Raw genomic sequence first — 16983 nt, 5'->3', positions numbered from 1 at the left:
GAAAGGTTTTTAAAATAGTGATTTGGATTTGCTTTGTACATACTGCTGAGATAATAAAGCCAAAACTGAAAGTTTTTTGGGGTGCACCATGTTTTCATTCATCAGTATCTTCACAAATAAACACAGTCACTACACTACACCATCAGACACAGTGATTACACCTCATTCTGCTGTCTTTATACGCAGAGACCTTTACACTGATGGTGAACATCCAGAGTGATCATTCTGTAATATCTTTCTTTTCTCTCTATACATAAAGAGATATTTACACTGATGGGAGAATATAATAATCACCTGGTTTTGTAAATGTGAGAAATGACATCTGCAGGAAGCTCGACTTTTTGATGTCTACAGTAATTGTTAACATTTACAAAATGAGCCTACAATAAATAATAAGTCTATTTAATGAAAGTGGAGGTCCATGTTTAATAAAAATCTAATAGAATGAATAAAATAAATTGAGGTTGTTTAGTTCAGTTTTATACATGTTCTCATATTTATAGCTGTGTGTTGTTGTAATGCGACAAGTGATAATGTCACGGTTTATTGGGTTTTATATGATTATTATTATTATTATTTAATTTATTATTATTATTGTTATGAGTGTGTATCTGTCTTATTATTTCTGTGTCTGTGTTATTATTTCAGACATCAGATATTTCTCATCTATATTAAATGTTTTCTACACATTTGATCATTTTAGAAAATGTTTGAAGGATTTTTACACACACCCCTGCTCTCATCAGACAGAACCTCGATTGGGAAACACTGGGTTAGTTACTCGTCTGACCAATGTGTTTAACTTACTCTCCATCATCACTTTTATTCTGAGTAACATTCATTATTCACACAAAAACTACTTACATACCAATCCTCACTAATATCAGGATACTCGCTCTCATTAAGGGGAAAACCAGAAAAAATACATTTCTGCAAATATTTAAGTAAACTTACTCAGTGTATGAGTTCTGCTTCTTTATCTAATGATCTGCTGAGTGTTTCTACTTCCTGTTATTTTATTTTAGTTTATATATTTGTATAGAGCTCAGTAGAGAGACAATTGTTTGTGCACAGCTGAATGAAGCCACGAGATAATAAATGAAGGTAATGAAATGATAATGTGTGTGATGTAGATTTTACCAGACTTTTAATTCTGTTCTCTGTATTTGCAGCGTTTTCAGGCTTATACTTTCAGTATTTACAGGCCTTTGCTCGATGGATCAGAAAGCTGTATGATAACAAACCATATCTCTCTTTCTCTCTCTCTGTGTGTGTGTGTGTGTGTGTGTGTGTGTGTGTGTGTATTTATTACCCTACCTCACTGCCCCCCCCCCCCCCCCCCCCCAGAATAAACAGGTAGACAGTGAAAGTGAAAGTGAAAGTCAGTCTCCATTTAGTGTGGAGAGGAAAATACACCATTTCAAAAGTAAAAACACAGTGAGTATCTACATCTAAAGCTATAATATATAAACACACTGATGTACACCAGAAGCAGAATAGTATTGTGGGTTTGTACTGAAGTTTGAATGTACACAGGTTGTTTTATGACTTGATACAGTGACTATTTCCTGTAAGTGAACTCTGTGCTGATACAGGGTTTGATTTAACACGCCGATGTTGCAGTGAAGTAAACGTGTGTCCTGCTGTAATCTGGAGAAGGAGACATGACCTCCAACATGAGTGTGTCTGGAGAACAGGACTTAAAGAGAGACGAGAGGTGAGTTACTTTTCCATTCACCAGCAATAAACACACACCATCTCATGGAACAGATCTGTATCTCTAAGCACTCACTAGTGTACAGAGGAACTAGACTTTGGTTTAAGGTGTTTAATAGCAGTGAATATATCACTGATCTGATATAAGAACAGTTTAGAGAAATCATTCACTGAGAGAAGAGTAAAAAGGACTGTGCAATGTGGAGAAGAGCAGCGTAGCTTTGAGTCGGTGAATTCTACAGGCTTTAAGACCCAGCTGAGTCAGTTATCTGTGATTGGGACTCCTGACATCAGTGTAATTCCTGAGGTATGAGGTGTGTCTCCTGTTTGAATAAGTGTGCAGACTGGAGCTGAATTAAAAAGATGGAATTATTGGTGTTTAATGATGAACACATTGTGTAACAGTGCTGAGACAGCAGAGTATTAATTATTGCTGATATTTCTGTTTAATTCTAGAATGAAGGAGGGAAAGAGATCAGACTCACCAGAACCCAGCTGTGTGTCCATGAAGAGTGACGCGTCAATGGATTTTCCAAATCACTTCAGAGACGGAGCCAGTTCTCCTGATGTGAGGTCAGTACAGTGAGGTGTTTTACAGCAATGTTCCACCTGATCAAACTCACTGGTCTCATTCTGAAGCCCTTCATGATCTTTATCAGGTGTTGAAGCAGTAAAACACTAAACTGTGCAGTGCTGCAGCTCTCAGACTGGCAGTGAGGAAAACTGCTTTAAGAGTTCAGTTCAGCCTGCAGTCCCTGAGCTGGAGGGTCTGTGGTGCTACACAGCAACATTTACACCTGGGACATTAATGACTAGATGACTATTTTATTCATAAACATGTTAGTGTCAGTGAGAAATCCTGAAATCAGTGTATTGTGTTAAGAGGATAGTGTTATATATCTGTCTCTGTATTTATTAGTGTGTGTTGTGCAGCTATGAATACATATAGTCTATATTACATCATGTGTTTTATTTCTTCACAGACCACAACAGAAGAAATCAAACCTCAGCAGAAATCAGTTGGACTCCATATTCAAGGTGTGTGTCTTTTTAATGTGTGTAACTTGTGTGTGAATATGTTGCAGGTTTTTTTTTTTTTATTTAAGATCATGACAATTTACAGATTTAATAATGTGCAGCAGCATTATGGGTAATTGGACAGAATTTCAGCTGTAACTGTGGTAATAGAAAGAGACTTTTATTCTTTTCACAAAATAAAAGCATCTCTAAGTGTGTAACATTATAATATTTAGATGTGTTCCTGTGTGTTTCTAAGCAGGAGCTGGAACACAAAGTCATCACTCTGATAAAGATTGAGCTGAAGACATTTAGGAAGCTCCTGAGTCCAGATTACCCAGCATGCACTGAGAGGGAGGTGGAGGATGAGGAGGATCTGCACAGTGTCAGAGAGGTAGCGCTGAAGATCACACTGCACATCCTGAAGAACATGAACCACACAGATCTCGCTAACACACTGCACAACAGTAAGAGCTCTGAGTCATGGCTTTATTCCATCAGGTCCACTTTAGAGAAAGGAAATAGTTTTAGATAGGAACACTTTTAGTTTGAAGTTCGAGTTTAGTATCATGTACATCTGCTGCGTTTCTGTTCTGTTCGTGGTCCAGCTTGTGGTGACTCTGTTATGGTCCTGTTCCTTCAGGAATATTTACTACATGAATCAGGAATGAACAGCAGCATTTCAATTTTACATTTAATCCTGTGTTCAGTGATTTTACATTAAAACATCTTATTACTTTGTTTATTAGAGTCTGTGGCCTCTGTGTATCAGACAAAGCTGAAATCCAGCCTGAGAGAGAAGTTTAAAAGAATTAATGAAGGAATCTCACAGCATGGAAGCTCAGCACTTCTGAATGAGATCTATACAGAGCTCTACATCACAGAGGGTTGGAGTGGAGACGTCAATAATGAACATGAGGTGAGACAGATTGAGACAGCGTCCAGGAGACCAGCAGCACAGGAGACACCCATCAAATGTAATGATCTCTTTAAAGACAAGTCCATCAGAAGTGTGCTGACGAAAGGGGTTGCTGGAATTGGAAAAACAGTCTCGGTGCAGAAGTTCATTCTGGACTGGGCTGACGGAAAAGCAAATCAGGACGTCACCTTCATGTTTCCACTTCCCTTTCGAGAGCTGAATCTGATGAAGCAGAAACATCTCAGTCTGATGGATCTTCTTCATCACTTTTTCCCTGAAATGAGAAAACTAGAATTAATAGACTCCTACAAAGTGCTGTTGATCTTTGATGGTCTGGATGAGTGTCGACTTCCTCTAAATTTCCAGAAGAATGAGAGACTGTGTGATGTGACAGTGTCAGCCTCAGTGGATGTGCTGCTGACGAACCTCATCAAGGGGAATCTGCTTTTCTCTGCTCTCCTCTGGATAACCTCTCGACCAGGAGCAGCCAATCAGATCCCTCCTGAGTGTGCAGAAAAGGTAACAGAGGTACGAGGGTTCAGTGATCCTCAGAAAGAGGAGTACTTCAGGAAGAGGATCAGTGATCAGAGCCTGGCTGATAAAATCATCTTACACATGAAGTCTTCAAGAAGCCTCTACATTATGTGCCACATCCCAGTCTTCTGCTGGATCTCAGCCACTGTTCTAGAGAGAATGTTGGGTGAAGCAGAGAGTGGAGAGATCCCCAAGACTCTGACTCAAATGTTCACACACTTCCTGATCTTTCAGATCAAACACAAGGACCAAAAATACCATCAGAAATGTGACCCTGATCCTCAGCAGACCAGAGAGAGTATCCTGGCACTGGGAAAACTGGCTTTCCAACAGCTGGAGAAAGGAAACCTGATCTTCTATGAGGAAGACCTGAGAGAGTGTGGCATTGATGTGAGAGAAGTGTCAGTGTACTCAGGAGTGTGTACCCAAATCTTCAGAGAGCAGTTTGGGCTTCACCTGGGGAAGGTGTTCAGCTTTGTACATCTGAGTGTTCAGGAGTTTCTGGCTGCTTTATACACATTTCTCTCCTTCATCAGCAGAAATGTAACAGAACAACCAACCATTAATCTGTCTGATCTTCTCAACAAGTCAAACATGTCTGATATCCTCAAGAGTGCAGTGGACAAGGCCTTACAGAGTGAGAACGGACACCTGGACCTGTTCCTCCGTTTCCTTCTGGGTCTCTCACTGGAGTCCAATCAGACTCTCTTACGAGGGTTAATGCCACAGACAGGAAGCAGCTCTCACAGCAAACAGGAAACAGTCGAGTACATCAAGGAGAAGATCAGGGAGAATCCATCTCCAGAGAAATCCATCAATCTGTTCCACTGTCTGAATGAACTGAATGATCATTCTCTAGTGCAGGAAGTACAGACTTACCTGAACAGAGGAGGTTACAGTCGTCTCAGGGGAACCATACTCTCTCCTGCTCAGTGGTCAGCTCTGGTGTTTGTGTTACTGAACTCAGATCAGGAGCTGGATGAGTTTGATTTGAGTAAATATGACCGATCAGAGGAATGTCTTCTGAAGCTGCTGCCAGTGGTCAAAGCCTCCAGAAGAGCTGAGTGAGTATTTTTATTTATAAATGTATCACTGCATGGTTTATTATTTTAATGTAACACTGAACTGCACTGTTTAGATTAATGCTGGTTAATAATTACTCTAATCATCTTTAAACAAACCTCTGGTACTGTTACAGAAGAGTTTCACTCTTTACACCAACACGTTACGTCTGCACTGAGGGCGGGGCCATGTGGACAAAACCTTCTATCACCATTTATTACCTTTTCTCTAAAACTGATGAAGAAATGATCTCTACAGAATAACTGCATGTATTCATCACTGCTTTTTGATCAATTTGTGATCTAAACACCAGTGAAAGGCACTTTTTCTTTTCTCCTTTCATTTGAAAGTTACATTGAACAGAACTTCACAAACGAGAAGAAGAAAAACAGAACACTGTCACCATGGGAACAATATGAATACAACATGTGACATTGGTGATATAGAGGATATAGGAAAATATCTATCCATAGACATGATTGATTATTCTATTTTCTGGTCCTATGATGTGTATCAACGTATCATATCGCCCAATCTGCACTGAGGGACACATGTGAGAGTGTCGTGGAAAACAATCTTTCCAACCTAAGTTAAAGACTTCAGAGACAGAGGGTTTGTAGATGCCAAAGGTCATCAAACTTTATTGAAACAACAAAGTGAGACAGTCTGCAGAAAGTCTGAATTAAACACACACACACACACACGTCTTTATATACTTTTCTGAAGCAGTTTAATTATCCCTAGTCGGGGCATTAACCTCTTCTTTCTGAAAACAAACCAATCTCCATCGCCTTCATGAATTATTCATATCTATATGATACATTACATTTGTGGTGCATGCGTTGTTAGTTGGATTTTCTTATGGTTTTATTGGGACAAGGTCATTTTTTGCAGCGCATGCGCCTTGCGTTGAATTTTCTGAAAGGTTTCATCAGGACAGGATTTTTACCTTGTCCCAAAATTCACCCTTATGCCTTAATGACTTTCTGACTTTAGTCCCAGCCTGGTACACTTCATTCTGGAAGTCTGATCTGTTATTGTGACACTGGTATTGAAGCTTAAATGGCCTTGATTGGAAACACAGTTCTGGTGAATGTCTAATTGCTCATTTATTGCCAGTATAAAGCTGCTTTAGACAAAACACACGGTTCTTCTAACTCCGTTTACACAGGACATACAGAGATACAGAAAAACACCTGATGTTCAGTAACACATAGATGTCTTCTAGCTCACTACACACTTACAACAGAACTTGATTAAAACTCTTCTGTGCTTTTTCACTTTCACACCGACCTTGTTTGGTTTGGACCGATCAGACTTTCTCTTTAGATTGGATCTGGTGTGGGATTAGTTTACAGGATGAAAGAGGATTGTCCTCGAGGACGGATTTCCAGTTAGCAAAAATATCATAATCCCTCTGTGCAGATCAAGGGATGCGTCCTGTTTACAACTTTAATCTCTAACAAAAAATGTGTGAATATTTACCATAAACAAACAAACAAACAAACAAACAAATAATGCATGCACTGTGTGAGACGGATTTCCAGTTACTCGTCAATTTACTCCACACACTCTCTCACACACACACACTCACTCACACACACACACACACTCTCTCTGTCTCTCTCACACACACTCACACACACACACACACAGACTCTCACACACACACAGACTTTTTTACATGTACGTCCCTTAAAAATGGTTTCCATTATTCAAACGAAAACCCTTCTGATTTCATTTCAATAATAATAATGATAATAATAATAATAATAATAATAATAATAGTAATGCTGATGTGGTGTCCTGTCCTCTGATTTGTGTGTGTGAGAGAAACACACTCACATTTCTGTTACATGGTAAAGAGTAAGTGTATTATGGCTGTGTGTGTTTGAGATCAGTGTTCTGATATTTCATCATTTCTCTTCCAGTCTGTGTTGGTGTGATCTGACAGAGGAAAGCTGTAGAGTTCTGTCCTCAGTTCTCTGATCAAACTCCTCCAGAGTGAGAGAACTGGACCTGAGTAACAATAACCTGCAGGATTCAGGAGTGAAGCTGCTCTCTGCTGGACTGGAGAATCCACACTGTACACTGGAGATACTGAGGTACACACACTCACTCACACACACACACACACACACACACACACACACACTGTACACTGGAGATACACACACACACACACACACACTGTACACTGGAGATACACACACACACACACACACACACACACACACATACACACACACTGTACACTGGAGATACACACACACACACACACACACTGTACACTGGAGATACACACACACACACACACACACACACACTGTACACTGGAGATATACACACACACACACACACACACACACACACACACACTGTCACTGGAGATACTGAGGTACATGCACACATACACACACACACACACACACACACACACACACATACTCTCTCACACACACACACATACTCTCTCACACACACACCCACACAAACACACCTACTCTGTCTCACACACAAACACTCCCTTGTACTTCCCTTAAAAATGGTTTCAATTATTATAAAGCATTTATTCAAACAAAAACCCTTCTGTTTTCATTTCAATAATAATAATAATAATAATAATAATAATAATAATAATAATAATAATGTTGTGGATAAAAATGACATGAAATAAACATGAGGGAGACTTAGTATGAGTAATATGTAATTTTATTGATAATTCACAGGACTGGTGGGTGCATAATCTTGAGGAGAGCGGTGGGGGGGGGGGGGGGGGGGGGGGTGCGTCCTGGGGACATGGGATAGTCAGCGAAGGTGAAGTGAGAGGACCACTGAGAATGGGGCGGACTGACAGGTGAGAAGAGGGAAGAATGGTCGGGGCCCAGGTCAGAGAAGGTGACATCTTCCTCAGACTGAAAGCTGGCGGGGGGTTCTGGCTGGGTAGAGGCGTCAATACACATGTTCACGGAGCAGATTCTGTATCGGAGAGGGGGGGGGGACCCCGCATTTCCATTTCCAGAGGGGGTGCTGCAAAGAAAGTTAAGTAGCACAATGAGTGTCCAGATCGAGATCCAGAACCAGATCCAGTAAAGGGGAGAAGAAGGAATGACAATGGGCACGTAGACACACAGAAGCGGTATTAGGCAGATATTGACGAATTGGATTCACACTTTAGAGATCTTTAAGAGTACTACACTATGGTTTATTAGTCGAAGAGTCAAAAAGAAGTATAAGAGCTGAGGAGTGCTAACACACACACACACACACCCCATTATAACTTTATAAGAATAATAAAAAGGAGTATTAAGATATTATAAGGGTAATATGAATGAATGAATGCCTTTTATTGTCACTATACAAATGTACAATGAAATTAAGAGCCACTCCTTTTTGTTCCGTGCACACATGTACATTCAATAAACAAGAAGAATAAATAGATAAATAAACAAGATAAACAAGATATTGGGGTGGATGGGGGAGGTACTATGAAATTCACAGTTTTGAGACACTATATACATATGCTGTGAACTCAGTACATGTATGTGTTTATAATGGTAATAGCTTTCGGGAAGAAACTATTCTTAAATCTACTAGTGCTTGTTTTGATGCACTTGTAACATCTCCCTGAGGGCAACAGATTGAACAGATCAAAGCCAGGGTGAGAACTGTCCTTAATGATGGGTTTTTCCTCTGCTGAGGCAACGGTAGGTGTAAATATCCATCAGGGAGGGGAGAGGGCAGCCAATGATCTTCTGTGCTGCTCTTACTACTCTCTGAAGCCTCTTCCTGTCTGCTGCGGTGCAGCTACTCTACCACACCGTGATACAGTATGTCAGCAGGCTCTCGACGGACGAGCGGTAGAAGATCAGCAGCAGATTGGAGTCCAGATTGTACTTCCTGAGAACCCTCAGGAAGTGTAGCCACGTTTGAGCCTTCTTGATAACCGCTGTGATGTTGTCCGTCCAGGAGATGTCTGCAGAGATTAGGACACCAAGAAACCGGAAGGTGTGGACCCTCTCCACACACTCACCATTAATGAAAAGGGCGGCCAGCTCAGTGTTGTGTTTTCTGAAGTCTACAATGAGTTCCTTGGTTTTCTTGGTGTTTAGAGTCAGATTGTTCTTTGAACACCAGGCTGCCAAGTTTAGGACCTCCTCTCTGTAGGCTGCCTCATCTCCTTTTGAGATGAGTCCGACCACTGTGGTGTCGTCAGCAAACTTGATAAGATTATTGTTGTGGACTGGTCTACAGTCGTATGTGTAGAGACAGTACAGGAGGGGGCTCACCACACAGCCCTGTGGAGAACCTGTGCTCAACGTGCGAGTGGAGGAGAGGTGGGGTCCGGGTCTCACTGTCTGGGACCGGTTGGTGAGAAAGTCCTTTATCCAGGCACACGTGAGGTGGGGGAGGCCAAGGGTGACCAATTTGGTGATGAGAATGTCAGGAATTATTGTATTAAAAGCCGAACAGTAATCCACAAAAAGCATCCGGACGTAGCTCTGTTGCTGCTCTAGATGTCTCAACACGTAGTGGACAGCTATGGCGATAGCATCCTCTGTGGATCTGTTCGCACGATAAGCGAATTGAAAAGGATCGAAATCTGGGGGGAGGTAGTCCTTCATGTGCTGAAGAACCAATCTCTCAAAGCCCTTCTTGATAACTGGAGTGAGGGCCACAGGACGATAATCATTCAGGCTAGTGGTGGGCGACTTCTTTGGCACTGGGATGATTATGGCTGATTTTAGGCAGGCCGGGATGACTGCTTGGGCCAGGGAGAGATTGAAAATTCTGGTAAAGATGTGGGCAAGCTGGTGGGCACATGATCTGAGCACCTTACCAGGTACACCGTCTGGGCCAGCAGCCTTCCTGGGGTTCACTGCCAGAAACATCCGTCTAACATCGTGTTCCCTCACAGTAAGTAGAGTGGTGCAGGAACCAGAAAGGAATGGAGGCAGGGCTGGACTGGTACGGGGGCCAGATGAGGGTGGAGGTGGGGCTGGAGCAGATGAGTGCTGTTGTTGTGATGTTTCAAAGCGAGCAAAGAAGCAATTTAGCTCTTCTGCCAGCATCGCACTCAGGTCTCCTGTTGTCGCCTCACGTTCTCTGTAGTTCGTGATGTTCTGTATGCCTTGCCACACCTCCCGTTTATTTTTTCTGGACAGGTGGGACTCTATGCCCCTCTTATAGGCCGCCTTAGTTTCCTTAATACCACCTTTCAGGTTGGCACGGGCAGCTCTGTACAGAGCTCTATTACCAGCTCTATTATTATTAATATCGTATAATAATAGAAAATTCTTTATAAAAAAACAGAATAGTAGGATATGTAGGACAATAGAAGGGTAATATAATGATATTATGAAGTAGGAAGTACATTAAACCATTTTTCAAGCAGTATAACTATATATAAAATAGAGATATAGAGCATATATGAAAATAAATTATAGACTAGAAATACAGGAAAAAGTAACTTACTCATACTTCAGATGGTGAAGATTCTTTCTCACAAGGAAGGCCTTAATTTTAAGAGAAAACCATGAGGAGGCATTTATAAGGGTAGCTGAGTCAAGCTGCCCCCCCCATGCGAGATAATAGTGAGACCAAGGTCACTCGTTGTTTTGTCTCTCCACTTTTGAAGCTAATGGTAAATTTAAAAGCCCTGTTTTTTGAGCTAATGGTAAGTTGAATAGCCGTTTTTAGAACATAATAGTAATGTAGATTAGCTCTTTTTTAACCCTATTGGTATTGATATCATAGTCTTTTTGAAACATATTGGTTATTTACTGTGTAAATACAGTATAAATACTGGATCTCAAGCTCAGGGTGTCAGATCACTTCTGAGAATTCTCTTCGGTGTGGATCTCGTGTGGTGGAACGGAACAATAAATCTGGACCCTTGCTTCTTCTCACTCACGGCTGGTGTATTTTTTTCTATCTCCAACTGGGTTCAGAGGTAGATGTGAGTATTTGCTTCTATGTTGAATTTTAAGTGTTTTTGGGTAATAGGCTAAATTTGAGCCAGCAATAATGATAACAGTAATAATAATAATAATAATAATAATAATAATAATAATAATAATGCTGACGTGGTGTCCTGTTCTCTAATTTCTGTGTGAGAGAGAAACACACTCACATTTCTGTTACATGGTAAAGAGTGAGTGTATTATGGCTGTGTGTGTGTTTGAGGTCAGTGTTCTGATATTTCATAATTTCTCTTCCAGACCATGTTGGTGTAATCTGACAGAGGAAAGCTGTAGAGTTCTGTCCTCAGTTCTCAGATCAAACTCCTCCAGTCTGAGAGAACTGGACCTGAGTCACAATAACCTGCAGGATTCAGGAGTGAAGTAGCTCTCTGCTGGACTGGAGAATCCACACTGTACACTGGAGATACTGAGGTACACACACTCACTCACACACACACACACACACACACACACACAGGAGATACTGAGGTACACACACACACACACACACACACACACACACACACACACACACACACACAGTACACTGGAGATACTGAGGTACACACACACACACACACACACACACACACACACACAGGAGATACTGAGGTACACACACACACACACACAGTACACTGGAGATACTGAGGTACACACACACACACACACAGACACACAGGAGATACTGAGGTACACACACACACACACACACACACACACACACACACACACAGGAGATACTGAGGTACACACACACACACACACACACAGTACACTGGAGATACTGAGGTACACACACACACACACACACACACACACAGGAGATACTGAGGTACACACACACACACACACACAGGAGATACTGAGGTACACATACACACACAGTACACTGTACACTGGAGATACTGAGGTACACACACACACACACACACACACACACACACACACACACACAGGAGATACTGAGGTACACACACACACACACACACACACACACACAGGAGATACTGAGGTACGCACACACACACACACACACACACACACACACACACACACAGGAGATACTGAGGTACACACACACACACAGGAGATACTGAGGTACACACACACACACACACACACAGGAGATACTGAGGTACACACACACACACACACACACAGGAGATACTGAGGTACACACACACACACACACACAGGAGATACTGAGGTACACACACACACACACACACACACACACGAGATACTGAGGTACACACACACACACACACACACACACGAGATACTGAGGTACACACACACACACACACACACGAGATACTGAGGTACACACACACACACACACACGAGATACTGAGGTACACACACACACACACACATAGGAGATACTGAGGTACACACACACACACACACACACACACAGGAGATACTGAGGTACACACACACACACACACACACACACACACACACACACAGGAGATACTGAGGTTCACACACACACACACACAGGAGATACTGAGGTACACACACACACACAGGAGATACTGAGGTACACACACACACACACAGACAGGAGATACTGAGGTACACAAACACACACACACACACACACACACACACAGGAGATACTGAGGTACACACACACACACACACACACACACACACAGGAGATACTGAGGTACACACACACACACACACACAGGAGATACTGAGGTACACACACACACACACACACACAGTACACTGGAGATACTGAGGTACACACACACACACACAGGAGATACTGAGGTACACACACACACACACACACACACACAGTACACTGGAGATACTGAGGTACACACACACACACACACACACACACAGGAGATACTGAGGTACACACACACACACACACACACACACAGTACACTGGAGATACTGAGGTACACACACACACACACACACACACACAGGAGATACTGAGGTACACACACACACAGGAGATACTGAGGTACACACACACACACACACACACACACACAGGAGATACTGAGGTACACACACACACAAACACACACACACACACACAGGAGATACTGAGGTACACACACACACACACAGGAGATACTGAGGTACACACACACACACACACACACACGAGATACTGAGGTACACACACACCCACTGGATATACTGAGGTACACACACACTGGAGGTACTGAGGTACACACACACACACACACACACACGAGATACTGAGGTACACACACACCCACTGGATATACTGAGGTACACACACACTGGAGGTACTGAGGTACACACACACACACTGGAGATACTGAGGTACACACACACACACACACACACTGGAGATACTGAGGTACACACACACCCACACACACACTGGATATACTGAGGTACACACACACCCACTGGAGATACTGAGGTACACACACACACACACACACACACACACACACACACACACACAGGAGATACTGAGGTACACACACACACACACACACACACACACACACACACACACACAGGAGATACTGAGGTACACACACACACACACACACACACACACACACACACATACACACACAGATACTGAGGTACACACACACACCCACACACAGACACACACACTGTACACTGGAGATACTGAGGTACACACACACCCACACACAGACACACACACTGTACACTGGAGATACTGAGGTACACGCACACACACGCGCACACACACACACACACACACACTGGAGACACTGAGGTACGCTCACACGCACACACTCACACTGGAGATACTGAGGTACACACACACACGCACACTCTCTCTCACACACTCACACAGACACTCACACTGGAGATTCTGAGGTACACACACACACACACTCACACACACACAGTTTTCCTCTGTGGTGATTGTAATTGTAGTGATGTGATATATTGTCATTGTTGTGTGTGTGAGATGAGAGTAAATGTTGTGTATATAAAGATTTTGTGTAGTTGATGTTTTCAGAGCTAAAACTGAGTGTGTTAAGTGTGAGAAGGTTTTCTTTCTTGCAGGATGTGGAACTGCAGGATTACAGATGAAGGTTGTGCTGCTCTGACTTCTGCTCCGAGGTCAAACTCCTCATCACACCTGAGAGAACTGAATCTGAACGGTAATAATCCAGGAAAATCAGGAGTGAAGCTCCTCTCTGATCTACTGAAGGATCCACACTGTAACCTGGAGACACTACAGTGAGTTACTGACTAACTGTCTCTTTACTCTACTGTATCATACTGAATAAAGTATGTGTGTGTGTGTGTGTGTGTGTGTGTGTGTGTTTATGCTGATGTGTGTTTACACTGATGTTCTTCTCTCTCTTACAGCATTAACTATAATAAACTGAACCAGGACGGCGTATGACGGGAGTCTCACCTCAAACCTCTTCTCCAGGATAAAGCAGTCTTGGTGAAGAGTTAGAACCCGTCCCACATTTCCAGCAGTTTGGGAGCTGAATCATTAAACTTAAAGGGGCAGAGCAGAAACAAAGTCAAGAACAGGCAGAAGGTCGTACACAGGAGAAATCAACACACGTAACCAAATATCTGCTGTACAAAGTAACGGCACCGATCTGCCCCGGGGATGGAGACTGACGAGGCTTAAGTACACGTCCGGAAATGTACAGCCAACTCATCCCAAAGCACGAGGCGGGAGCAGGCACGTACAAGATGTGATCGTCCAATGGCAAGCCGGAACATGATGCATTGCAGTGGACTGGGCTTAAAAGAGGAGGAGACAAGACACCCATCCCTCCCCTGACATAGACACACGAATGGAACATAGTACAAATAGAAATAAAACTGAGGACATAACAATGGTCAAGTATCAAATATAATGTAAACTTGCATCGATGAAGTTAATGTTGTTAGTAATTGTTCATAAATTACCATGGTAACACAGAGCTCCAAGGTATAAAAATATGGAGTTTGTCATCAACCAAACAGTAACCAGTTTTAATACCTATAAAAGTTTACGTAGTAAAATTTAGCAAAGCGCTTTACAGTAAATTAAAATGTAAATTAAACTAATGAAATGTTGTGCAGCACATGCTTATGTTAATTTTTGTTACATTATATGATCATATAAATAAATAAATACTCCCAAAGTCACCAGAATTGAAAGCTTTGGTGCTGTTAAACATTTAGAGATTGAGCTTGTGGTGACTCAATATTTCACTCAGTATATCTGGGTAAGACACAGTGAACGACTCACTGCTGGCATTCATGAAGAGGTCATAAACTCCACTGGAATAATAAATAGGTCTAATAAAACCATGAGTGGAAATTATTGGTGTAAATTTGTTAGGTTAGGCTTCCTCCAACCAGGAACTATATCCTCCAGTCCACGCGGTGGCGGTAACGCGCCTAACAGCTGCGTCTCCGACCAGTAGAAATCACAGAAGAAGAAAAAGCTGCAGCGGGTATCTCCCGAGCAGTTGAGTTATTACACCGAACGAATCATCTCCAAATTAAATAATTTCTGACAGTTTTACAGTTAGATCCGGTTTAAACATAAAAGCTGGTTATTTTGTCTGTGTTTGAGGAATTAAAAATAAAACGTTCTGTTTTTAAACCCGAGGTAAGTTAAACGGAAGCTGTGTGGCTGAATCCCAAATCGATGTCATTTCCGGTTTAAGTGCACTACATTAGGGATGAAATAATGACGGTCTACACCCTATCTAGTGCACTATTTAACTCATGAGGAGAGATTTGTAATTCTGTTTTAGCGGCACTATTTATAACCTTACTTTATCCTAAAATCCATTGTTTGCTCCCTGCTTATAGCAACTAAAATAGTTGGGTTTATATTGGACATTCACTTAACATTCGAGCTTCTCTCTTCGATTTCTCAAGAAATAAACACAAAAAGGACAAAAATGTGTGTGTGTAGCTGGCGAGTTCACGTTGTAAAGAAATACTACGCGCATGCGCACGTAAGCATTCATGTCAACATGTCCGCCATATTGATGAGGGAAAGACCACGCTGTAAACAAATACAAGTAAACGGAGGAGCTTTGGCTTTAGACATTATATATACATTGTCTTTAGACATTTAGCTCATTGTCTTTAGACATTATTTTACTTGTTTACTTTTGATCATAATGTTTGAATTAGACATTACTGATCTTACTCGCGCTACACTCTGTATCAGCGCGTCTACACCACGCGTGATCAGCAACGAGGACTCGTTACTAATACATCACTTCTGACAGAATTTACACTGCAAGCGTGCAAATACAGCATATAATGACAAACTTAAATTAAAATAAACCTTTTGAGCAGCTTGCGACCGCATCACTGTCATGCTTCTGTGCTCCACAAACTCCGCTTTATAAAGTTTATAAACCTTCTCGGTGGTGTTTAATCCCTGACTTAGAGGACACATACTTTCTTCCTCAGTCATGTGATGATTTCTCCTCCGTCTGATGAGGACTGAGGTCATGTTGGGAATAAAATATAACGCTGACAGAAAGTAAACTGAAGAAAGTCAGTGTCGGTGACTCTGAGGCTAAAGCTAGCGGTGTCGCATTACGTGCGTGTGACGATTTGCTGACATTGCTCCTCTTCCGACTACCTACTCAAGTGACGACGAGAGGTTAGGCTATGTCACGTCATAAAGTGGTGTCGGTGCGGTTGTATCGGGGTAGTTTTACAAGTACGAGTACATGAACACAGTATCAGGCTGACACATGACAACGGCATTGGCATCGGTGCATCCCTAACACACACACA

General features: G+C 42.1%; 1 protein-coding gene across 3 annotated transcripts; it reads left to right on the top strand.

The window, feature by feature from the left end:
* Positions 1 to 1353: 1353 nt before the first annotated feature.
* LOC128634210 (NLR family CARD domain-containing protein 3) lies at positions 1354 to 15360 on the top strand. Of its 3 annotated transcripts, none has more exons than XM_053684494.1 (9): positions 1354 to 1437; positions 1596 to 1717; positions 2173 to 2289; positions 2700 to 2754; positions 2996 to 3200; positions 3483 to 5250; positions 7180 to 11643; positions 14269 to 14445; positions 14578 to 15360. In XM_053684494.1, the coding sequence occupies exons 2-7, from the start codon at positions 1665 to 1667 to the stop codon at positions 7235 to 7237; spliced, it is 2256 nt and encodes a 751-aa protein (XP_053540469.1). In that variant the 5' UTR covers positions 1354 to 1437; positions 1596 to 1664; the 3' UTR covers positions 7238 to 11643; positions 14269 to 14445; positions 14578 to 15360. The 3 variants fall into 3 exon arrangements, with proteins under 3 accessions (XP_053540469.1, XP_053540470.1, XP_053540468.1); XM_053684495.1 differs by having other exon boundaries at positions 1356 to 1437; positions 1624 to 1717; XM_053684493.1 differs by having other exon boundaries at positions 1380 to 1437; positions 1559 to 1717.
* The last annotated feature ends 1623 nt before the right edge of the window (positions 15361 to 16983 follow it).

This window comes from Ictalurus punctatus, chromosome 12, assembly GCF_001660625.3.
Source record: "Ictalurus punctatus breed USDA103 chromosome 12, Coco_2.0, whole genome shotgun sequence".
Taxonomy (NCBI): Eukaryota; Metazoa; Chordata; class Actinopteri; order Siluriformes; family Ictaluridae; genus Ictalurus; species Ictalurus punctatus.
The sequence above is the reverse complement of the archived record's forward strand: the minus strand, read 5'-3'. Positions and strand labels throughout refer to the sequence as shown.

Coding starts and splice junctions, on each gene's coding strand:
- LOC128634210 (XM_053684494.1), top strand. CDS start 1,665: ATGACCTCCAACATGAGTGTGTCTGGAGAACAGGACTTAAAGAGAGAC. Junction 2,755..2,995: donor AGTTGGACTCCATATTCAAG/GTGTGTGTCTTT, acceptor GTTTCTAAGCAG/GAGCTGGAACACAAAGTCAT. Junction 5,251..7,179: donor AAAGCCTCCAGAAGAGCTGA/GTGAGTATTTTT, acceptor TTTCTCTTCCAG/TCTGTGTTGGTGTGATCTGA.